The 26,747-nt window shown below is 32.5% G+C and overlaps 2 protein-coding genes across 2 annotated transcripts in view; one reads left to right on the top strand and one right to left on the bottom strand.

Moving 5' to 3' along the window:
• LOC134701904 (general stress protein 18-like) overlaps window positions 1-26,393 on the bottom strand; it is a 31,174-nt gene extending 4,781 nt beyond the window's left edge. Inside the window, exons 1-3 of the mRNA XM_063563011.1 lie at window positions 26,295-26,393; window positions 25,532-25,669; window positions 23,296-23,392 (exon numbers count right to left, since the gene is read on the bottom strand). Coding sequence (XP_063419081.1) covers window positions 23,296-23,392; window positions 25,532-25,669; window positions 26,295-26,354 — 295 coding nt within the window. The 5' untranslated portion in view covers window positions 26,355-26,393. The remainder of the gene's footprint in view (window positions 1-23,295; window positions 23,393-25,531; window positions 25,670-26,294) is intronic.
• LOC134701934 (uncharacterized) lies at window positions 735-15,353 on the top strand. Its single transcript, XM_063563039.1, has 3 exons — window positions 735-2,137; window positions 12,112-12,220; window positions 13,016-15,353. The coding sequence occupies exons 1-3, from the start codon at window positions 1,801-1,803 to the stop codon at window positions 13,323-13,325; spliced, it is 756 nt and encodes a 251-aa protein (XP_063419109.1). The 5' UTR covers window positions 735-1,800; the 3' UTR covers window positions 13,326-15,353.
• Window positions 26,394-26,747: the final 354 nt, after the last annotated feature.

Here is a 26,747-nt window from a genome sequence, read left to right on the forward strand (position 1 = left end):
GTGTATTTTTGTCTCTTTTCAGGCAATTCAGTATTCAGTATTCAGTATTCATTATTTATTACTGATAATCCAGAGATTTAATGAAGACGTTTTAAAACGATTGCGAGCGTAGGCTTGGTATGTTCCACAGGTGAACGTGTCCGTTTTAGTTCAAAACTCTCTTAAGGTGTATCCAATACTATCATAGAAGTGTGTTTCATTTACACGCAAAACATTTATATTGTGACAATTTTAACCAGAAAACCAAAAGATAGTACAGCGATTTATATTCCAACACAAAATCAGTGGTTAGGTACCAATTTGATAACAGGACAAATAGACGCAAGTAAAATTTCATTTCAAATCCAAAACAAAAAACGTCTCCTGAAAGTGTAACAACATCTGCTGAAGTTGAGATAATTTAAACAAGAAAACATATATTTGATTTAAAACTACTTTTATGTAATTATATGTAATTATCATAGCAAAATCTACTTATTGTCCAGGAATAGGAACGTGATTCCAAATCAACTTAAAAATAGCCGATAAGTGCGTCAGTTTAAATGATAGGATACGCATGTACCTAATCAAAACATATCTGGCCTTGATCACTGGTTATCTATTATCTTACACCCCAATACGATAACAATACTATTTAAAATTCACAGGTATACCATGTGATGAATTTTAACGTTGTAGTTGTTAGAGGAAATCGATACATATAAAAAGATATACACGTGATCCGTCAAATCATCAACAGATTGATTTGTTGTATTGCCTTCACCAGAGGAAGTTTACTTTTATCTATTATTCTTATCTATAATTACAACTACATGTACTATTATGTAGTATATACATGTGAGATATTAATATAGGTGGATTATTTTGTATTATTCTGATCTTCGTTGAAAAAAACTAAAAAAGTGTCATATATATTTTTTTCAAGTTTGGATTTGTTCACCGGACTGAGGCAAGTCATATTTACTTCTTTTGCTTCGATGATTTCGATTAATTAACCCAGCATATGTTCAATACATCAATGGAAAGCTAACTTAAAATAGATTTCACGAAATATAAAGTGCATTCTTAATCAAATTGTGAAATAAAAAAATAAACTTTGTCAAATAATAGTACTGTTATACTAGAATGAATTACTCAAGACATATTCTCACATTTTAGTTAAACAAATGAGCTGTTCGGATTTGAACTGTTGGCTGCGGTTTATTTGGTGATGTTTATTTATCACCCGAACAAATCTTTAAATAAACAATAGGAAACACGCATGTTGCATTCAGGAATAAGCAACTTTAGGGATACTGTATTAAACCAATCAACTTGCTGATATCCTTAGTATGCACAAGAAGATACTGGATGTCCGTCTAGATTATCGGAGCTAATAAAAGTTGTACATTACGACCAACGAGTAATCTTTTTTTGTTTTGAACGATATAAAAGAATTAACCGTTACCCGTTTGAGGAAATATAAAAAGAAGCATGTTTTTGATTAAACGACATGAAAATTGATGACAGCCAGTCTTACAATAGACAGAGATAGATATCGTGTGTTAAACAACATCACGTGAAAACAACCGCAAAATCAGATCAATGAAAGTGGGTCAAAATGTTATCAGTTACAAACATTGAGCATATAATGCAGATAAAGCTATATTTTTAGCCGATGCTCTAAAAAGCACGTGATAGACTTCCCCGCTTCCTTAAAATAAATTTGTATGGACTTTTCTAATGCGTTCTACTTCTCTTTAAAAATAGTATTGTACAATGAGGGTACTGCAACACATAGGAAAGTCGTAACATTACAAAATGAATCAAGACATCGATTCAAGAAACAATTTAGCAATTAATGAATCTTTAAATAACGTTAAGACCGAGACCAAACCATGTGACATCAACCGTAGTGACGCGAAGACTGTTAAAGCATCCGCAGGCAAATCAAAGAAAAATGCAATGCAAAACAATCCAAGTTACCATGTTAAAGTAGTTATAACTGGAGACTTAAATGTTGGGAAAACCTCACTTATTAAGGCTTTAGTAGGACCCGAACATGATTCCGTGCTAAAAGGACAGCGTACTGGTAGAGTGAAGACAGAATTTCGGAGAACTGATAACAATATAAAAATGGATATATGGGACACCGCAGGTAAGATCCGAAAGTACCAGTATTTTAGTGTTATCATATCAGTAAAATTCTACTGCGTTGTGCAATATTTGAAATATTTAGTTCACTAATGAAATAAGATTTCACTGCTTGTTGATTGAAATGTAACAAATACATATGACAGTTTGCATAATGAGAAAACCAGAAAAACATAGATAACGGTAAAGAAAAAAGTAAAAAAAAACCAAATAAATATAGCTTTACCAAAAAAAACCATGCAATTTCATTAATTGTGCAGTAAAATAATCTTATAAGGCATTACCACAAAGATTTCCCCTCTTGATAACTTCATAATTGTTTTTCTATCCCAGAACAATGAGTACATAAGTGATTTCTATTTTTTCCTCTTTGAATACTCATTATGCTGTTGACCGAAAATATAAACAGGACACACAGAAAAACTCGATATCTCACTCTAGTAGTGAGTTTGATTTGAATGTGCCTATATATTCATATCCTGTACTAAAGCCATATCTGTCCATTTACACAATATTTGACAAGGTAAGAACCGATATTTATACTAAAGTTATATAGAGATTTCTTTTACTGAACAGTATCGGCCAGTATTGACCAGTATTTGATAGTATTGTCCAGCAATGATCTCGTATTTACCGCCCGCCTGGTCAATACTACATGTAGCATTGACTGTTTATTCGCCAACCTTGATCTGATTTCGTGGTATCGATATGTTTACAACTTCAAAATAGAATGCAGTCAGACTTTTCATTCGTTGACCAGTATATTTCCGAAACAGACTTCTTGAATTGAGCGTTGCCAGATCATTAGGCAAAGTTTGTACATAGGATCATGATCCTAATCAGATTGAAATATCATTTAACATTTAAAAAAATACACGTATCAAAGTTTTGTTTTGTCATAGCTATAGTTATATCGGCATCATCACAGAATAAACCCCATTAGAATTATAAAATGCAATTGTAAAATTTCGTTAAATCGAATTTTACCAATTGGAATCTGATGTTGACAATCTTACAAATGATAAACTTATATATCATAAATCATAAGAAGGACGAACACAACTACACACTGACGTTCTGTTCATATGCCATTGTAGCAAAACTTATGTGCAGTTGAACTTTGTTCTCGTATTTAAAAGAAAACGTATCACATTGGTACTGTCGCGCATGCAATGACACACGTCTCTTTAATACAAGTCAAGGGATTACCTAGCTATAAAAAAGTTAACAGTAGTATGCCAATGTTCGAGCGTAACAAAATTTCACCTGCCTTTAAGGTGGTATAGTTGTCTTCCTCGATCTTGGATTGTAAAAAATAGAGAACCAAAGGTACAGATTTTCTGTCAAAATTTAGCAAAATTTGATGCAGCAATGCAGATATTTTTTGTGCATTTTCATTTAAAAGAACCAATTTATAAGAATATAACTTATTAATATTAATATTTATGCAAATGTTGATTATTTTTGGTTGTTTTTTAAAATAAATTAATTTTGCATTCTAAGGGGAGGTAACTCTAAAACAGTGCATTTTCTGAAGGATTCTACATGGCATTTTCCTATTTTGTATTTTAGCCGGAAAAAAACGTACGGTGACCCTATCTTTTCTTTTGATATTCTCAAAGCATTGTTTGAAAGCTATCTTTTCCTTAAGTATTGATCAATTCTATCATTTTGTTTAGATTCTATTCACAAAATGGTGTTTTTCCTGTATAATCCATACAAATATTTATCAAAGGTATCAGGATTATAATATAGTACGCCAGACGCGCGTTTCGTCCACATAAGACTCATCAGTGACGCTCATATCAAAATATTTATAAAGCCGATCAAGTACAAAGTTGAAGAGCATTAAGGATAAAAAGTTTTTCGTAAAATTAAAGGTTTTGTATACAGGAAATTTACTTTAAAAAAAAAGACCACATTATTGATATATTGATATTCATGTCAACACCGAAATGTTGACTGCTGGGCTTGTGTCATTTTGTCACTTCCTGTAGCTTGAGAAAATGCATGGTAACCTATAATTTTTATTATATTTTTCAACATATATCGATAGATACTACGTTTTGGCAACGTATGAACAAATTATGTCATTTTTATTTTAGACTCCAATACCACCTTAATAAGGAATATGTCTGTATCCGACTGTTGTTTTCTTTTCGTTTGTGTAACGTGAGACGTTTTCGTAATGAACGCCATCTTTTTGAATTTAACTTAAAGCTCGGTAATTAAGTTAACATTTTTTTTCGGGAATACCCTTGCTGATGCACGATCGAGACTTAATTACAAAACAGAGAAAATGTACAAAACGATGTTAACATTTGAATCTTTTTGTATTTCGAAACGGTGTATTTAATACAGAATTTTCAAAGTAAAATGCTTGTGACAAATGGAGGACAATAGACGGAAAGTACAAAATGCACCACTGGCCAGTGATGTCCGATGCTAAACTACATGATTTTTTAAAAATCAAATACAAATGCAGAAGAGTGACTGTCCAAACGTATACTCACTCAAAATATCAGATTGACATTAAATAATTTGACCTTTCGATGATAAAATAAGATTTAAAACCGGTCCTTTGATTTTGATTTTGATTTTTTGTGTTTTAACGCCATTTTTAAGCACCCCGCTTAGGGCATTTTTTTTTATTATAAATTTCCTGTTTACAAAACTTTAAATTTTACGAAAAAACTAATGATTTTCTTATCCCAGTCATAGATCACATAAGCAACACGACGGGTGCCACATGTGGAGCAGGATCTGCTTACCCTTCCGGAGCACCTGAGATCACCCCTAGTTTTTGGTGGGGTTCGTGTTGTTTATTCTTTGGTTTTCTATGTTGTGTCATGTGAACTTTTGTTTGTCTGTTTGTCTTTTTCATTTTTAGTCATGGGGTTGTCAGTTTGTTTTAGATTTATGAGTTTGACTGTCCCTTTGGTATCTTTCGCCCCTCTTTGACCTTAGCCGTATTTGGCACAACTTTTTTAATTTTGAATCCTCAATGCTCTTCAACTTTGTACTTGTTTGGCTTTATTAATATTTTTATATGAGCGTCACTGATGAGTCTTATGTAGACGAAACGTGTCTTGCGTACTAAATTATAATCCTGGTACCTTTGATAACTATTTACCACTTGGTCGATGCCGCTGCTGGTGGAGGTTTCGTCCTAGTGCTTCGAGGGTATCACCAGCCCAGTAGTCACCATTTCGGTGTTGACATGCATATCAATAATGTGGTCATTTTTTTATAAATTTTCTTTTAACAAAAATTTAAATTGTACGAAAAACTAAGGATTTTCTTATCCCAGACACAGATTACCTTAGCCGTATTTGGCACAACTTTTTGGAATTTTGGATCCTCAATGCTCTTCAACTTTGTACTTATTTGGCTTAATAAATATGTTGATATGAGCGTCACTGATGAGTCTTATGTAGAGGAAACGCGTCTGGCGTACTAAATCATAATCCTGGCACCTTTGATAACTATTACAATACTGGGTCGATGCCACTGCTGGTGGACGTTTCGTCCCCGAGGGTATCATCAGCCAAGTAGTCAACATTTCGGTGTTGACATGAATATCAATTATGTGGTCATATTTTTTTAATAAATTTCCTGTTTACAAAACTTTAGATTTCACGAAAAACTAAGGATATTCTTATCCCAGGCATAAATTACCTTAGCAGTATTTGGCACAACTTTTTAAAATTTTGGATCCTCAATGCTCTTCAACTTTGTACTTGTTTGGCTTTATAAATATTTTGATATGAGCGTCACTGATGAGTCCTATGCAGACGAAACGGGTCTGGCGTACTAAATTATAATCCTGGTACTTTTGATAACTAATAAGCTATAAATGTATCTATGTAAACCTTACGTTTTGTATACGGAATAACATTTAATAAACAGTTTGACATTGCGATTTGTCGATGATATCATGATAATAATAATAATAATAATAATATTTTACAACTGGTCGTTTGACCGATAATTTATAATTCTTTCAACAGTAATGCTGCGTTCACACGTATTCCGAACTCGATTCGCATTGGTTTAATTCGAATTCGAAACGTTTTACGTCCGAAAGGAAATTCTAATTCAAATAGCAATGCGCGTCAAATTCGCTTTACTGTCCGAACGACGTTAACTTTTAATTCGTATTAACAAAAATGTATTTGTAATGCGAATTAGCCAATTCGAATCAGTTCGAATTAAAAATATAGAGTGTGAACGTGATTAGCGAATTCGATTCGCATTCGATTCGAATTCAATTTGAAGCAAATGAACGTGTAAATGAGGCAATAATTCAGAAAAAAATAATCTATGTAAAACGATCTTCGTGTTTAAAGAATAACATTCTACTTCAACTCTAAATTGATTTGTAAATCCCAGTGTAAAGAAGAATATACTTAGTTAATTAAAAACAACATACCATAACAAATAGTATAGCTATTTAATTTTGCAATAGAGATTTAATATTTTAATGTACAATACACTTTTAAATCGAATTATATCCGTTCCGTAACATAATTTTCCTTTAGTTCAAGGACCCAATTTTCTCTAGTAATTGATCATAAAGAAAGATCATAACAAAGTAAAGAACAAATCACGTGTTAGGGCTTATATTAGTTTATCATGTGCTAGGGCGCAAACTAGATGTATATCCAAAGAATTTTTAACATCAATAATCTACATGTATTTATAAAAAAAAAGAAATTTTAAAAGTGTTAACAAATTTAAAGCCAATGTTTTACTTAAGAAATGACTGTAGTTTTTCTGATTATGAAGAAACAGCATCAAAAATTTGGTTCACAATGATTAACACGCGTAGCGGGTTATTTTTTAAGTGTGCACCACTTTTTTGATGTTGTTTCGAATAGACAGAAACAATATCATGAATATAAAAGTCGTTTCTTATAATTTAATTCTCAATTCCATTTCAAACCGTAGTACACAATGAAAAACCGTTGATGACGTCACGGTCATATGACCAAATTTAAATTATAGAATAATAATAAAAAAAAATATTCCTTTTATTTTTTTTACAGCTAACAATTGAATTGTAAATGCTATTTATATTTATGAGATTTCAACATTGGTAAATTACTGTTGCCTTATTGTACAAATTTGTTTAAGAAGTAATATGTTAATATTTAACATCTATTTCATGCAAATTTTTTGAAAACGTCGGTATTCCCTGGCAATTGTTTTAAACAAAAATAGCTTGATATCACATACAATTTTCCTTAATTCTAAAAATATTCTAAATAATTTTAGATATGTTGCAACAAAAGATTAAATGTTTAGAGATACATACTATCTTATCTGAACATCAAAGAATAGATTATTAAAAGTGAATCATATGTATGACTTCTATGTGTATTGTATGACGTTTTATACTATCCTTGACCGTTGTCATCAACAACCTTGTACTATATGAAACATATAGTTAGAAACGATACAGTTCGCACAGAGAAACAGAGAAAATTGAAATTGCTTATAAAAATTAAACATCAAGAGTTCATCGGCCAACATAAAAACACATTGCTAGTAACATTATGTAATTAGAACTTCAAAATAGAAATGTACTATCGAATAGTCTTATGTTCTCGTCGGCAATAGGGTTCTAGAGACCGTTAGGTGTGCGGTATAACCCAATGATTTGCATAGCAGGCTTTGATACGGCAATGCTTATTCCAAGTATGACGTAAACATACTTTCATGACAAAATAGTTATACTATAAGTACAGGCTACATAGAAGAGTATGTACTGCCAATACGCATGAAACTGTCACAAGCCTTCGACGCCTTTAATGAAATTGTTGTAAATATACTTTTAATTTCGAAAAATCAAATTTTAATCAAAAACCCTCTTTCGATTTGACAATTGTTTTCCACTCGCTTGATGTGTTTTAGCTTTTATTCTTTCCATTGTTCCATCTTCAACCATTGAAAAGTTTTGTTTCAAATATTATGGTCCGTGCAACACTGCCGAACTGTGCATCTGAATTGGTACCGTTTAACATGACTATCAATTATTTTGTTTTACTTATTTCAAAGAGGATTTTGATGGGTCTTTTTTAATTCTTCATTCTTTATTTTTCTATGACCGTTTGTCTTTATCAATTATTTATCATTGCCATTATTCTCTATTCTTTATACTATAGCCCCCATGACTTTCTATTCGAGTGTTTGATCTTGTTTTCTCTCTTCTTTATTTTTGCCAACCATCCTCTATAATGTTAACCCCAAACTGAACTTAATATAATAAAATTAAAAATAATTTATACAAATCAATCTGTTTTACATAATTGAATATGATTTATGAATACATATTTCTTTATGTAGACATGCATATGATATCTAATGTACATGGAACCACGATAAATGAGTCAAAGGATAGGCTAGGGATAAAAAGTGAATCATTTCACACCTGATCTTTTTTATCAGACTATTTCATGGCGTGTGAGAGTGTCCTTGGACATTGCTATCACAGACATCATGTACTAATGAAATATGTTGTACAGCAAAACAATAGAGAGAAATAATTCTTGTTTTGAATGATAAAAAATAGTCGTGCAATACTTTGTGTTACCATTCAAAGAACAGACATCTCAATACTCATTGCATTTTAATGCTATTATTAACTGAAATGTGTTTTTTTTTATAATTTTTAAGTTTTGTGTTAAAATATATATGTGACGGTAATAATTTTGGTATATCTGAAAAGGGCATTTTTAAGGGAAAACGAAAAATACTGCAATAAATCTAGTTACAAGTTTTAAACTTTTGTTGTTAAAAGTAACCAGCAAAAACAGGAAAATACAAAATTATGCATATACAAACGATAGTTTTACATTCAAGGTCACATGGGCGTGATCCTAATTGAAATTGAATCAAAGAATTATTTTAAATGTATTTGGGCATAATTTTTTCTAGATTTTTTAAAATTATGGTTGTAACACATCTGTTTCAGAATAAGACAGAAAGCATAAATATTTTGAAATTTAATATTTTCTAATTGTAAACTGATATAATTAGTAATTAAACATTGTATATTGTATATTTCAACTTGAGACAAAAGGAAATGATGTACGTGACATTTGATGTTATCGATATTACTAATCAGTGTTCAGTTATTGACTAAACTTTGATCATGGTCATTGTGCACTGACCACCGTATGAAACATGATTATAAATCGACTGTTACCCATACAGTGAACAAGATTTTATTGTCGAAAAGGGAAAGCTGCATATAAACAGAGTAACAGTTCATATTTGCATAAAACCAGATGTAACTAAACACCACATGTATTTGCACGCTACTTACGGGTTATTTTATTTTGATTGTGACTTTTGAAATTATACTACATGCATGTATATGTAGATTCAATACGAATCTCGAATGCTGTTCATTTTAATATGGCTTTTAACCGGTAACATCTAGTCTGATATTTGATAATTTATAAACTGAAAAGAGACTATTAGTTCTTAGTACTGATAAATGAAATACAACATTTGATATTGCAAATTCAAGACAAATGTGTAATCTTGATGGATTTTAACATTGCAACTACAACTATACTGCTTTTAAAAAAAATATCAGCGAAGAGGAGTGATTTATTTCTCTTTTTCAATTTGTGATTTTTTTTCAATTGCGTCGATACAATCCGATTCGCATAGACTATATTTGTGATAAGTGCATTGTTTATTTAGAAGATTTCATATTTCCATTTTGTTCGAAGAATACTATTAAACCTAAGTGACACTTTGCTAAACATGCCGCCTATTTTATTCATTTCAAATTTAAAAGCAGTTGAATTAAAGCCAACATATTATGCTAAAATATTAGTACTTGGTGACATTGCAGTCGGAAAGACATCGTTTGTTTCTAATTTGTGCTATGGAATCTCGCATGGTACTACTAAATTACCAAAGCTACATAACTGTTGCAAAAAGGAAATAAATAAACAGGAATGTAACATTCAAATGCATATATTTGATACGGGAGGTAATATATAGATTTTTAACAACTTTTAATGATGATTTTACATTAAATCGTTTTTGATTATAATTAACGATATTTATATACATGTATGATATGTTATGAAATATAAAGTATAATTTGTTATCTATGTTAATTCAATTTGAAAGTGAATTCAAGCTGGATATTTCTGCTACATTCTAAATTCATTAATTGTTCAATTTGTAATAGCTGCCATGTTATTCTTCTGCTAATAAGTTAATAGACCGACGTGTAAGCAGGAGGTCCTGTTTTAACAAGTAGAACAGGAACTGCTTTTTACCTTCCTGTCTGCCGAGGATGACCCCCAGTTTTTAAATAGGGGAAATGTTGCCCAATCTTACGTTTTCCGTGAATGTAAAACAATCAAAATAGGAAACATGTGAATTATACAATTTGAATGTTTTGTATAGTATGCATAACAAATGCACCTTGTATAGGATTCCAACAATATGTTGGTCTTTGTGAAACTATGATGTTTCAACATTCAAAAGTTGAAGAATATATGCTTTTCAAAAACACACTGTTCAGCACTTATTCAAATAAGCAAAATGTTTTGAACAAATTTTCCTACCTTTGAAAGTTTTAATTCTTGAGATGAGAAAACGACAATTAGAATCCATAACTTCGAGGAAACAGATAATATCATCAATGCAATGCATCAAAAGAGTTAACAAACATTTACAAAACATTGTTAACAAATTTTATAATGTTGAATAAAATCCAACACTCATAAAAGTTAAGGGACATAAAAGGCGACATAAAAGCCATACTTTCAAAGGAAATGTAAATGTTCCAGACCATATTAGTATTTGGACCGTACGCGTATGGCCATGACCATATGGGTATATACTCATATGGTCCGACCATACGCTTATGGTCCGACCGTACGCGTATGGTCGGGGTAATTAACACTCTGTTGCAGTTTACTTTAAAAACGTCTCAACTCTTCATATGGTATGACTGTTCATTAAAAAGACGCTATCGTATAGTAATTTGATATTAATTTATATAATCATTACAAAAAGATTATCTAAAAAAATTAGAAGTTTCAAATAGTTTATTCTATTAACTTGTCAAAACTATCTAAATAAACACATTTTATACCAATGGTCATTGCCGATTGTCATTACCGATGGTTATTACCGATTTGTTATAACGAGTGAATGCCAATATGTCGACTTAAAAAAAAAATATTTCCCAAAATTTCTTAATGAACTGTTACACAAGAAGTCAATTGAAAGTAACACATTTTATTCAAGTTGTCTTGTGAATATGGTGTATAGCAGTCGTGTTACGATATTTGAGATCTAGAGCTTCTTAAAACATCGTAGATATATCGGAATGGCCCAAGACCTCGGCATCACTGTACGCAGCTGCAAAAAGGCTAAATTTTCATTCGCAAACAAAAGATGTAAATGAAAAGGATCGTGCACAACAAGGACTAGTGAATGCAAGAAAGCTATGATACCGTGTGGAATTAACTGTCACCTCAAGAGTAAATGCAAGAATGTAATTAGCGATGAAAACTAGGGCATCAATATTTAATTTTTACGTATAGTCTTTGAATTATAAAATTAATACATTATCATGTAACCATCATTGCTTTTTTAGATAGTTTTTGTATTGATACGTTTATAATGTAATTTAAAATAAAATACCTATATGGTCCAAATACTCATATGGTCCGGCCCGTTAATAACCAAACGAGTATTATACTCATATGGTCCGACCATATGAGTATACGCATACGGTCATGACCATACGCGTATGGTCCAAATACTCCTATGGTCCGGAACATATACATAGCAAAGATAAAACGAGAAAGAAAAAAACACATTTGAAAAAAAAAATAGAAACAGATTACGAGGCATCAGTCAATAGTCAACCCTTAGAGACAGAAGAATACACATGATTTGAAGTTCTCTCATGAGTTTACATTATTCATATTTCAGGCCAGGAAAGATACAGGTCATTAACTGCATCATACTACCGTGGGGCTCATGGCTGTCTTATAATGTTTGATCTGACGAAGCACCATACGTTTGAAAATGTAACATCTTGGTAAGTAAAGCTGTAGATTAAAGTTACTTTCAATTATCTTCTAGTAAATTTATACATAATCAGCTTTGATAAAAACTGCGTAATTCAATATTATTATGTTGATTTTATAAATGTCGCTTTAACGCCAAAAAGCAGGCAGCACATTGGTCACCAACAAAAACGACGAAAAAGCTAACAACTAAAAATACGGGGAAACATTATGTGCAGTTTAACTGCCTGAATAAAAAAAGAAAGTAATTCAACACACTGTGCGAAATAAAGATTGAAACACTGCAACAAGTGCACTCGAGACAGTTAAATTGCAGATCTTTTTTAATAATTAAAATTCATATGTTGAGGGTAGTGAAATATCGTTATACACGAGTTAAAACGTGGAAATCTGTTTCTCTATAATTGATTTTCATTTTTGGTAAAATACCACAGTTGTGTAATTGCATAGTTTAGCGCCTGTGGATTTTTCAAGTATGAGAGCTGATATGCAATAAAACTCAAATTTGGATAGCTGCAGATTAAATAAAGACTTCATAGTGGGTGTATACTAGAAACATCAAGTTGTGTACTGCATGCTTTATGAGCTGTTTTCTGTAATACTGTCCGTATTTGTATATTCATATGTCCGATATTAATCCGGTAATTATTACAATTTTTGTCGCGTTTTTGTAGCACAAACTTTACCCATAGAATGGGTAGCTTGTCGAAAAAAATTTAATTTCGGAGTCAAAAGTCGGTATTATGAAAATAGTCTATAATTGTATAAATCAAATAAATCTGAATTGAAGGTATGTTTTTTTAAAGGCTGACAGATTTGAGACAATATACAACGAATCCAGAAAAAATCTCGACAATTCTAGTAGGAACTCGATGTCATGCAAAGAGACGGGAAGTTGGTAAAGAAAAGGCGGAAGCATTTGCGGAACACGTCGGACTTCCGTATATCGAAGTGAGTTCCGAAGAAGACATTAATGTTCGAGAAGTTTTTGACTTATTGTCGGACAATATATTACAAACACTGAAACGACATCCTTCATTACTTATGGTACCAACAATGTCAACGAAATTATCAGACAATGACTCTAAAAAGAAAATGTTTTGGTGCTCTTGTTGACAAATAATGTAGTTAGTACTAGTAGTTGATAAACGGAAAACCGGGTCTTTCTTAAAAAGTATGAATTTCAACGATCATAAAAACATTTCATTTTTGTAAATATGTCCATTTAACTACACCATTTGAAAAGTTATAGGTAAACCATAGTCATTTGTAATTATAAGTAATGTATACTGTCATTTAATCGACAAAGGTACTTTAATAGGTCATGTACATACTGAGTCGTATATGTAATTTTTGTCAATAGTCCTACACTTTTGAATAATCCGAAACAAAAATTATTGACTCTAATCCAGTTGATTTTTGAAGCTGATATTTTAACATACAAGACATGTATCATGACAACTGTCCAGACTCTTTGATGATGTGGTACATGTATCACATCATTTTGTGGAACTCAAAAAGCTATTTACAAGTACAATAAAAGGTGTGTTCATAAAATGTTTTATCTAAGAGAATTATCCTTCTCCATTACAGCGTCCTTCATTTCATTACCATAACACCTTAAGTACCTTTTCTCCAGTCATTTCGGTCTATTGATAAAAGGGGCTAAGAATAGGTTAAAAGCTTTATCATAATTATAATTTGTTTGGATTACTGATAAATATTTTGACAGAACAAAACTTGTCTTAAAACTCATATTTATTTGTATTGGTCACTTTAAAGACATATTCAAAAAATGTAAAACAAAAGCTACTTCCTACATCACTCAACTCTTTACCAAACATTACATTAACGGGTTATGATCCTATGGCGTCTGCATTTATTATTTTAGATTATTCATGTATGATAAATAATAATGAAAATATCTACGCAATAATTGTCATTTTATTGGTTCTTTTATATTTGAGAGTATGCAATATTGCCATTGTGTTCATGATTAGAAAATATGAGTGCTAATAACATTTTGAATGTGTCCTCATTTAATATGTTTATGATCGAAACGATTTCACACAAACCATAATGTTTATTAACAAATGTAAAATTTGATTTGTAACTTAAGTATCGTACCACCATTTAAACGGTATCAATTTATATGGTGTTTTGTGTTAAATGTATGTCCTCAAAAAGTGTTTTCCTGTGATTTTATTATATTTTTGACTATCATTGGACGTTACCTGTATGTTAAAAATGGCAACAGTCAATAGTTATTCTGTGTCACTTGTAGCAGAATTTGTCATATGATAAGGAAATAAGCAGTGATTTATCGTAAAAGATTCTACAAATATTTTTTTCAAATCCCACTTAAAATGTAAAACTTGCAACGCAACTTTATCCATTGATGAAATATAAGACGTTTTGTCCCTATTACCATTCGCATTATGTTAATATAACGCATATTTATTAATTATTCATTAGGCTGGATCAATGCAATGGCAATATCAACATACAATTTACATTATGTATTTGTTACTATATCTTTACAAACATTGAGGATATCAAACAGAAATAAAACGCAGTATTGGACGTCATTCATACTTATCCATTTCAAAGGCATATTCATGTCCCACATGCAAGTTTGATCTTCAGAGTAATTTGGCTATATTTCTTGTCACTTTTGATAAAAAAAAATCCCAGTTCTTCAAGTGTTTGGGTGTAAGTAATCGTAACTGAACGTACATCTATATTAATTTTGTAAATCAAGAAAAAAAAATTAGGACGCACGAACTTTATAATGGTTAAGTTCGTAACTGTTTAATTTATACTTAATTTAAACAAATGCATACATCGTTTGATCTTTCATTGATTTTCTATTCTGTGTTCCTCCTCCTCCTCCCCCATGATTTTTTCAATGTCATAACATGATGTAAATAATGTATAGCTAAAGTTATAATACCACCAAAATGACAAAGATTTCGTACCACCATTCAAACAGTATATTATCATAGTGTTTTATTGTACTTTAAGTCCTCAAAATAATTATTTCTTTTGATTTTATTATATTTTTAAATTGTCATTAGACAATGCAAATGTAAGACATAAGTTGTGTATATTAGAAAAATGATTCAGTCAATTTACATGCCTTATAACTTGGAGCAGAATTTGACATATATTAAATAACCTAATTTATTTGAACCTGAATCACATCGTTTATATTACGCTCTCACTTAATTAGCTAATTCATTAATTAGTTAGACTACACGACCACCGAGACCCTTCGCTTTCACATGAGTATTTACAGAAACATCAGTATTAAAATTTGAAGATGTTGTATGATTGTCAATGAGACAACACTCTCCATAACACCATACGCCGTTTAAGTTAGCAACTTTATGTCACCGAATACAGCCTTCAATGTTGAGAAGAACCCATTCCCCTCAGCAAGCTATTAAAGTTCCCGAAATGACGATTCTAATGCAATTCAAACGACAAATCCTAGCCTGATTGATGTTCCAAACAATAAACGAAAAAAAAATGACATACAAAAACAAACGACAACAATTTAATCACAGACTTCTGACTAAGGACAGGCACTAGTTTGATTAAAACAACACTTTTCACTCGTTAGTTCGCATGTCGCGCATGCGATGATAAGAGGTTTGATTTTTTATTTACACTGAACAGACAAAAATAGAGTTTTGCGGTATCAATCATGATTTCGGAGGCCTAATATAAAAACAGAAGAAAAAAGCTTAACTCATAAGATCGACAAAAACCATAGAGACAACGTTCAAAAAGACAAAACGTACAGTTCTGAGAATACTCGCAGTTACTGAAAGCTAGTTCAATGCCATCCACATCATGTATTTAAGATTAAAATAGCATTCAATGCACATCAAACATCCAACGGATTTAGTATAAAGACGTCTCTTAAACAGTCAGGTACAAACCTGTCCATGTTTAACGCCAAAATAAAGAACCACAATTATTTAAAGATGTACAGCAATCAATCTAGTAAGGTTTTAATGTATTGATATCAAAATCAATATGTTTACCTATGAAACAATACTGACAAATCAATGACAGTATCAGATTTCCTAACTTTAAGAATAAGTTTATTTGAAGCATCGATAAGATTGCACAGATCGTATCTTAATTTTCAGGCCAGATAAACTACATCACAGTACATATTATGATGATCCATCTGATTTACAGATAGTTTTCTACAGGTGTGTCGAAACGTCCAAACTATGAACGAAACGTTTCATTCAAAGTTTAATTCCGTTAATGTAAACATTATTTATTAGCCATTCATTCAGCTGGCGCAATGGCAATATCAAAATAAAATGTATATGTTGACAAAACTTGACAAATTTTACGGATATAAACCGGAAGTTAACTCAATGAGTATTGAGTGATTGTCGTCTGATGTATGTCCATTGAAAATAGTGCAAACATATTCCGCAGACAAGTACACATTGATAATCATAACAATAAATAGGTTCAGCAGTCGGTTTGAAGGGAGTCAAATATGTGTAGAAGTTGCATAGGGCAAATGTTATTGCATACGGCAAATGTTATTGCATAGGGCAAATGTTATTGCATAGGGCAAATGTTATTGCATACGGCAAATGTTATTGCATAGGGCAAATGTTATTGCATAGGGCAAATGTTATTGCATACGGCAAATGTTATTGCATAGGGCAAATGTAATTGCATAGGGCAAATGTTATTGCATAGGGCAAATGTAATTGCATACGGCAAATGTTATTGCATAGGGCAAATGTTATTGCATACGGCAAATGTTATTGCATACGGCAAATGTTATTGCATAGGGCAAATGTTATTGCATAGGGCAAATGGTGTGACATGCAATAGGTCAACTACAAAACCTCATTCAAATAATTTTTGCAAAGCTTCTTTAACAACCACAGAGCGTGGAAACGCCCCTACAGGAGGAAAAAGAAATACGTCTGACCGAACATGAAACTACTTTTCAGCAAGGGTTTAAGTGTTTGGCAGGAGTAGTTTGCCGTGTAAGTCAACATTGTGGTTATTTGAAAGAACAGACAAATTCAGTTATTTGAGCACAAACAAATTCAGTTATTTGAGCACAATTGGTTGAAAAATATTTTGAGCATCGTTGTCGATATTTTACATATATATGTATACCAGTAGTGACATGAAAAGCTAAGATTTTCACTCTCTTAACCTACAAAAACTAGACCGCTTCTAACAATACCATATTACTAACGCAGTGAATATTATATAAAAACAAGATTTTGTTTTCTTGAGAGATATTATGCCACCACTATACCAGCACAAACACATTACATTTTCCAGATAAAAGATAGGCAATACAACGAAACGTTCAAAATATGTGACCATGCGATAAGACGTTCAAATGATAAACTTCAGCCTAATACTTTTTTGGAGATTTAAACATTGGCTCAAACAGAGGCAAAGTACACCAAAGGGATATTCACACTTGTGAGTCGAATATAAGCTGAAAAGACGATGGTTAAAAAGGCAAAACAGGCAAAATAATTAACAACAGTACGCAAAAAAACATAGAGATGATCTTAGCATCTCCGGAGGGTAGCATGATCCTGATCCACATGCAGCACCTGTCGTGTTACTAATGCAAGTACAATTCAGGAGATACATCGAATTCGGGAGAAAGGAAACGAGATTGTTGTCACGACAATAGGAACATATCCGTCGTTATCTGTGAAACAGATACAGTCAAACCTGTATATAAAAGTCACCCTTCGGATCAGAGGAAACTGACCTTACAAGTGAGGTGTTCTTTGATATGAAGTTCAAATTGCAAAGGTTTAACTACAGCGGGATAAGCAGAGTGTTGATTAAAACTTCACAACTTTGACCTCATGGTTAAAAAGCTTTCTTGTGAATAGCAATTCTCTATCAAGGAAATCGAAAAGTACAAGCCCTGGAATTTCGTACGGGGGTATATATACTGCGTATGCAAGCGCTGCTTGAATGGTGCAGAAATAGACTTGCATATACAATTATCCCTTTTGTCGTACAGTTTTGTTTCAACCGATTCTCATTGTCCAGATCATAGATGTAGATCAAGATATGACGCAGACTAAACTGTACCTATTATGTCCTTTATCTCAAGTTTGATGGAATACATTCGTTCAATACAGTCACCAATTTTGAATAATTCAGTGAGAGAAAATCATCTATATTGAGGAAAGTGAAGTTAGGGGGTACTGATAACGTTTTCTGTCTTCCTTATGATGTCAGCCTGATATGAATAAAGGAACAAGTTGGACAGTAGAAGAGCACAGTTGTTTCACATGGGAATTCTGATCGTTTGTTGAAAAGCACATCTTCCAAACGTAGTAAATATGTTGTCAATGAAGAAACCAATTATCACAATAATGTGAGTTTGAGAGAATTTTTGGTTTGAATCAAAGTGATTTTTACACAGTGCAATTTATCCCTCCCTATATAAATAAGACAAGAAACTTCTATCTACCTAAGTTATCATTTGTTACGAAACAAAGCACGACCAACTAGGCCATAAAAAAGAAAAGGTTTGTTTGCCCTAACCCTACCTACCCAGAAAATAGCTGCCTACTCAAAATCTTTTATTGTCCTGATTGGTAAAATATTTTTTTATTCAGATAGGCATAAAGACTTATAAACATCTGATACTTAAATTTCTCTTTGCCGAAAAAAAGAGAAGAATGCCTACCTTCCTACCTACTGTCTCAATGTTAGGTAGGGCTTGGGCAAACCAAAATATTTTTAAGTGGCCCTTTATTGATTTGTCTTTTAGTTTGGAATGGGAAATACTTTTGTAAAGTGTAGAAAAGTAAAATGCGTTAATACTCGTGAATAGTTATCAAAGGTAGCAGGATTATAATTTAGTACGCCAGACGCGCGTTTCGTCTACATAAGACTCATCAGAGGATTCAAAATTCCAGAAAGTTGTGCAAAATACGGCTAAGGTAATCTATGCATGGGATAACAAAATCCTTAGTTTTTCGAAAAAATCAAAGTTTTGTAAACAGGAAATTTATAAAAATTACCACATTATTGATATTCATGTCAACACCGAAGTTGTTGACTACTGCAAGTTGACAGAGTTTTGTATTGATTGTGCTCTAAAAGATAATGAGAGTTTTTCAGTATCCACATGTGATTCACGCCACCTCTAGAATTAGTTATTGTTTCACAATAACTTTGCAGTCCGGCTTTGATTGTTGATAAAACAAGTGAAACTGCGAGCTACTGCTCACTGATGATACCCCCGCCGCAAGTGAATAATATTAATAGTGTAACAATATGCAAGTGTTCGGTAAACAGGAAGTTGTCAAGTGATCAATCTGAAAACGCATCACACGGTATAGCTGACTTAGATAAACCCTGAAACCAAATTTCAGAAATCCTTGTATTGTAGTTCCTGAGAAAAATGTGACGAAAATTTTCAACTTGGCTATCATGTGTAAAATACAAGTGTTCGGTAAAAAGGAAGTTGTCAAGTGATCAATCTGAAAACGCATCACACGGTATAGCTGACTTAGATAAACCCTGATACCAAATTTCAGAAATCCTTGTATTGTAGTTCATGAGAAAAATGTGACGAAAGTTTCATGGGACTGACTGACTGACGGATGGACGGACTGACGGACGGACTGACGGACAGACAGAGGTAAAACAGTATACCCCCCTTTTTTTTAAAGCGGGGGTATAATTAATGCTGATGATTTTAGAAAGTGTTTGATGCATCACTTGGAAGGCCAAGAAATATATTGTTGTTTGTAAGGACACCTATATAGTTTTGGTATCCAATACGTACCGATTATCAGGTTATCTGCATGTTGATATCGTAAAATATCAGCTGCGAGACATTATATGAAGCTTTTTGTCGAGTGAGCGTTAGCCTTCATATAATGCCAAGCAGCTGATATTTTACAATATCAATATGCAGATAATCTGATAATCGATTTATCGGGCTATTTTTGCGTGTTTCAGAAGTGTTTCCTTTGTTTCACCAGCACACAAAAGATGACTTGATAAGTTCGGGTCAAAGTTATTAACGTCGGTTCAAATATTATGACGTCGCTGATATGTCCGGGTCAACGTATTTGACGTCACAAAGACATGATACGGAATAATATTAAGAGCTGAACAGAGTGATATATACCGTGGGACGACCGATAAAGCGAAATATCCAGTTCTTTATCTTCAGTTAAAATTCCATAGAACAGACCTATGATTATCTGGGATTTAATATGTGGTAAGTGTCGTGGGGTATATGTTGAGTTTCCAAGTGAATTGGCAATACCTTTTCCATTTATCAAGCAGTTTATCTTATGTGATTTACTCACAAAAGGATGTTGCTTTAGGCCTGATCAATAGGTTGTAGTACTCCAATAATTCCAATGGTAGATCTTTTTACCGAGACATAAGACACCGAAAAAAGGCACATGACACAAAGTCTGTTTATCGAGTGAATGACAAACAATGGAATGAAAAACAACGGTGATTGTCACATTAAATACTCATAACATAAATAGTATCCAAATGCTTCACGTATTCATCAAATGCATAGGTGTTGACTGGTACTTTTTTGGCACCACTAATGGTCGAATTATTTTATATACATATGAAGCAAAATTAATACAGAATCAAAGAGAAAAACATCCTTTCAAATTATTTGATTTCACGTTTAGACGCAGTAATGATGTCCTGTCACTAAATTACCTTCATTTCAATGATAGTATACATGTCATTTATCCTAGTTAACTTGCAATTAAAGATATTATGGAAAGTAAAACATCTGCTTCATATTATTTGTTTTAAAATTTCATTCAAAGTTGATTTCGTTAGCATCGGTGTGTTCCTTACACAAACTCTGCCCGAGTTATGAGGAGTACACACTACATAAGTTTTCCTTCACCATTACAAATTGTTGGAACGATAAGATGTGTAGGTGTCGTAACCTACTAGCGACATGTTTGCGCTGTCTTAGATTCTAGATACAATTGAAGTCGTCTAAAATAAATACTGAGGATTCATTTATTTTCGTGGGTATCAATTTATGTGAATTGCTGAAGACTTGGATATTCGTGGATATTGGATTTCGTGGTTTTGCCAATCTATGTATACAACGATTATTTGAAATATGTTAATCGTTGAACATTTGAATTCGTGATTCACCTGTACCCACGAAACCCACGAAAATTTGTATCCAAAGAATAATAATGAATCTACAGTACATCAATTGTGTCTGATTTATAAACTGTGATATGTTGACTCAGTGTAAACAAAGCGTTTACAAGGCGAATGATGCATGCATAGCTCGAGAAATAACCCGGTCCACACATGGGGCCTTTTAGTGTCCATATGAATTCTGTTCGTCCCCTTGGTGTGTCTCATTTTAATCGGCTCACGCGTTTTGAGCATCGGTAAACTACTGTCACTTTAATTTATACGTAAAGTGTTATTTCATTTGAGATTAATACGGCAACGATACCGTTTAATTTACATCGGTAAAACTTGACCAGTGTTAGGTCAGTGTAAATTTCTACACAGGTAAACTAGTCTGGTATATATTGATGACATCTGTGATTATTTTTTGACGGCTGGGGCGATACACATGTTTCAATTCTGTAGCCAAACATGTTTTATAAAATATTTATATATTAAATGTACAGTTATCGCATATTCCAGAGAAAACCTTTAAATACTAGTATAACAACAACAACAATAAAAAGTATTTGCACGATTGCAAGTAGTGTTTTTGTCAAAAACACACCATGGAATCGTGCAAATTCTTGTATCCTTCAGAAGTGAACCTGCCATAAAAATCATTGCTTTGTTTATTTGATCCCGCAGATAATTAGTATTACGTAATAAAATATAACGTTTCTATATATATGAATTTTAATCGACCATTTGTCAAACCTGCGTTTTAGTAACATAGAAATTTAATATTTCGCTTTGTCATTTGCATTGAAATAAATTTACGTGATAAACGTCCGCTTTACTAGTTACACTGAAAGTTGAGGAAATGAACGCAATATCTTTAGCTGTTATCACAAAAGCGTTTATAAAGAATGAAACTTCTCTTTTGCAACGCAAAAATGAAATTCAAAACTGTACATGCAATGCAAGATAAAAAAGTGTTAACAAAAATTTGTAAGGGTTCCACGGAACCTTTACAAAAAAATTGTAAGGGTTCTGCGGAACCCAGTGTCTCACCTACTTTATGAATCTAATACATGTTTTAAGAACTTACACTACAGACTGTATGTAATGTTAACTGGAAGAAAAACTAAGTCCATATAAAAGAAATATACGGAAAAACAGGAACTATATTTTTACAAAATTTCCTTCTAGATACTAGCTTTTGACCATAAACAAGCTTCTGTCTTAGAAAGATTTTGAAATTTTAAAAACTTAACTTTAACCACTGAGTGAATGTTACGAAGTCCATTTATAAGTAATACTGGGGGAAAAGTTTTTTATTTTACAAAACTTACTTCTGGATACCATGCTCTGATCATAAACCAGCTTTTGACAAAGTTTGGTAGAATTCCAGGATAGTTTAAGAAAATAATTAAATCTTTAACCACAGAGTGAAAATTATATTAACTGGCAGAAAAATTAAGTCCATTTATAAGTTAAATACAGATAAATAGGATTGTTTTTACAAAATGTATTTCTAAATGCTATCATATGATCATAAATAAGCTTCTGAACATGTAAAATAGAAATCTTTGATAGTTTAAGAAAGTTATTATAATTTCAAAACTTTAATCGCAGACAGGCAGAGTAAATATTTGTGGACACTACCGACGACGACACCGACGACGGTATGTAGTATCGTTATGTGTCGCTTTTTCGACAAAAGTCGAATGCTGGACAAAAATGCAGTACATAGTATACTAGTATTACCATTCATGAATTAGGTACAAATTAAGTAAAATATAAATAAACCAAATTGCAACAACCCTGTAAAAACCTCTTCCGTCCGAATCGCATCTCAGCATCCACCTACATTTTCGTATATAATTAAGATCTATATATAGACGTAATCATCACATACCCGACTGATAAACATTGCGAACTAAATCAAGAAAACGCTTGTCCCTCCTCCAATAATCAGGAGCGAATCCTCCTGGAATAATGAGTGCGTCAAGATCCTGAAATATATACAGTGACAGTTATGCATTAAGCTCTTTAAAATCGTTTGTGCGGCACACTTAAATCCAAAACATATAAATAGACCAAAATTTAAAAAAAAAATCAATTCTGAACTCACAAAGGCCAGATGTTCCTGACTTTGAAAAGACGCAAAAATGAGTCGAGATTGAACGTATTTGGTAATATCTCAACCCATCCCCATACCAATGAGGCCACACTTAAAAATATTTTGGTTTGCCCAAACCCTACCCAAAGGTTGATACAGTGGGTAGGTAGGTAGGCATTTTCTTTTTTTTTCAAGAAAAGAAATTGGAGTATCAGATGTTTATTAATCTTCATGCCTATTCAATTAAAAAAAAACTTCTTCAACTCAGGACAATAAAAGAATTTGAGTAGGCAGCTTTTTTTTTGATAGGTAGCGTTTGGGCAAACAAACCTAATTTTTATTATGGCCTGACCAATGTGGAATAAACAAACACATATCAATACACACAATAAAATTCCTTCCAAAAGAAGTCCAATGTAAGCCAGAACGTTTATATGAATTAACATATACTTTTAAGAATCACTCTGATTCAAACAAAAAATTCTCCGAAACTGACATTTATCAAGATGCTTGATTTCTTGATTGACAATTTATTTGTTACGTTTAGTTTAGAGGACGTGTTTTTCAACAAACTATCGGCATTCTCATAGAAACCAATTGTGTCCCTCTTCTTGTCGACTTGTTCCTTTATCATTATGAGGCTGCATTCATACATGAACTTCTAAGTAAAAAGATAAGGGTTAGCATTATCCTTAAACTTTACTTTCCGCTATATAAATGATGTTCTCTTATTAAATATTTTAAAATTTGGTGACTATGTTGAACGCATCCATCCCAAAGGATACCACAAATACAGTTATTTCTGCCTCATATCTTGACTTACATCTAGAAATTGGCAACGAGGGTCGGGTGGAAACAAAACTTTTAGAAAAAATAGATTTCAGCTTCCCAATTGTGAACTATCAATATCTATGTAGCAACATACCAACAGTGTGGAGTATATATCTTCAAATACGGGCATGTATTTCCTATCATGTTTTCCTTGATAGAGGGTTGTTGCTCACAGGAAAGCTATTAACCCAAAAGTTCCAAATGGTGATGTTGAAATCATTCCTTCGTAAATATTACGTAAGACATCGCGGGATAGTTTGACGTTATGGAATATCCCGTTCACAAATGATATCGTATATATTCTTTATGTCGAAACAACCATCATGTTCCCCTTTTCAGAAATGTGACCTACCGAGTTAGGCTATTTACCGGATTTGTAATAACACGAGCAACACGACGGATGCCACGTGTGAAGCAGGATCTGCTTACCCTTTCGGAGCACCTGAGATCACCCCCAGGTACAAGCACAAACATACAGAATTTTGCGGGATTAAACATGAAAGTGGGATCCCAGCCCTCCCCCTAACCTGGGACGGTGGTATAATAGTACAACATATTAAGAACGAGCTATAAAAATTAGTTGAAAAAGGCTTATAACTCATCAGATAGATACAAATACAAATTACTACACAGAGTGGACGTGACCGGGTACTTCTATATCCCAACAACAAAAGGACACTAAGTACAGATCTGAGAGTATTTTTTTTTTAATGTTTGCTTTAATTTTATATATTTTGTTTTTTTTAGATCCGCTGTTATGGTAATGGTTAAGTAAAACCGCAAATAAATCTGTGAACAATCCCGTTTACATTAAACGGTTTAAAACTGTATAACTGATGAAGTGTATTTTGAAAAGATGCGATTATTAAACCCCAAATGAAATTATAACTCTTCAATTTTGGGTATTAAAATAACACATGCCACAGTAAAATCTCTTATTTTAGCTTTGTTATAAGTTTATCTTTTTAATGCATTGTTTAGGTGCGCACTATAACTACATCAGGTACTAGTTAACTACGCAATGTAAATGTAAATGTTTGTTTGCCTTACCATTACGATAATTTTGAACAATGAACAGCTGCAAATGACTGTTCATCTACGTCGAATAGAAATATCATATGGAGAAGTTTAAGAATAGGATATAGACATCACCAATGCCCTGCTCTGTCTTACAAGGGTAGCCATGTTAAGTAATGTTTACCTCATGTTTGACATCGTCAATGCCCTGCTCTGCCTTACAAGGGTATCCATGTTTAGAATTGTAGGTCTTCCCCTTTTCTGGTCCAATTGTAAATGTCTCGTGTCCCTCTTCTTTCAATCTGTAGTAGGGGTACCATAACTGAAGAACAGAATAAACGAGCAATCATAGACTATTGAACAAGTTAGTTAGAACGTGTGTATGTTTGAGGGTCTGGATGGGGTTTAGAGAAAAGAAACCGGCATACGAATATCGAATGGGTGGGGCTAAAACATCATAGGAATAGAAACGTTGAGAACAATGGACAAAATAAGAAATATAATAGATTATTTTTGATTTTCTGGTTTGGCGATGGGGATCAGGAGATTTACAAATCAAATATCATTGCCTGTTGAAGGTGGGCATGAAAGAAAAGGTGAAAATCATGTCCCATTTATCAGATTGGACAGACCAAATTAGGAAATTTGGGTAAAATGTCCACATTTTTAATGAACAATTCAACTTATATATGAAGCACACAAATATTACAGATATTATGAAATAGGGAACTCAGGAAGTGATTGCATTTGGGAGACTGACAAAACGGCCACTGAAGTTTTAATAGGGGGAAGAATAACTAAATTGACATACGAACGACCTAAATATTGAACTCTTAAGGCCCAATGTTGAAAGTAAGCCGACTAAGCCAGTCTCAGTAAGTATAAATACTTGTACATTTCATTTCAAATGAAAATACACTTTTCAAAAACAATTCTTTCAAGATTACCTCTAAATCTTCATAATTAAACTCGGTCAGGATTCCAACTCGTTTCTGTTTTGTTGACATTTTTCTTCCTGTACGTTTGTTTGTATGCAAAGGGAAACAATCCAGATCTTTAGAAATTTTTAAAATAAAATAAATGTTAAACTTCATTGATCTTCATTAAATTATTTAGATGATCCTTTATTATTCCCGGTATATTTAAAGAGAAAATGAAATAAAAAAGTGAATAGGATCTACAAGAAATTTACAAACAAAAATATACAAAAAGAAATCAAATAGAGCTTGAGCTGTTCAGACAGTGTTCAATAATCATTAAAATAAAACTATTGACACAGAGATATGTCTCGCCTGTCTGCATAAAATTCAAGAAAAGACAATCTGATGGACAGCAAAAGTTGTAATGAATTGAAAGTTGCTGGACCAACTAGTGGGTAGGGTCTCGAAATAGTTCACAAA

This window comes from Mytilus trossulus, unplaced genomic scaffold (genome assembly GCF_036588685.1).
Source record: "Mytilus trossulus isolate FHL-02 unplaced genomic scaffold, PNRI_Mtr1.1.1.hap1 h1tg000373l__unscaffolded, whole genome shotgun sequence".
NCBI lineage: Eukaryota > Metazoa > Mollusca > Bivalvia > Mytilida > Mytilidae > Mytilus > Mytilus trossulus.

Coding starts and splice junctions, on each gene's coding strand:
- LOC134701934 (XM_063563039.1), top strand. CDS start 1,801: ATGAATCAAGACATCGATTCAAGAAACAATTTAGCAATTAATGAATCT. Junction 2,138..12,111: donor GGATATATGGGACACCGCAG/GTAAGATCCGAA, acceptor TTCATATTTCAG/GCCAGGAAAGATACAGGTCA. Junction 12,221..13,015: donor TTTGAAAATGTAACATCTTG/GTAAGTAAAGCT, acceptor GTTTTTTTAAAG/GCTGACAGATTTGAGACAAT.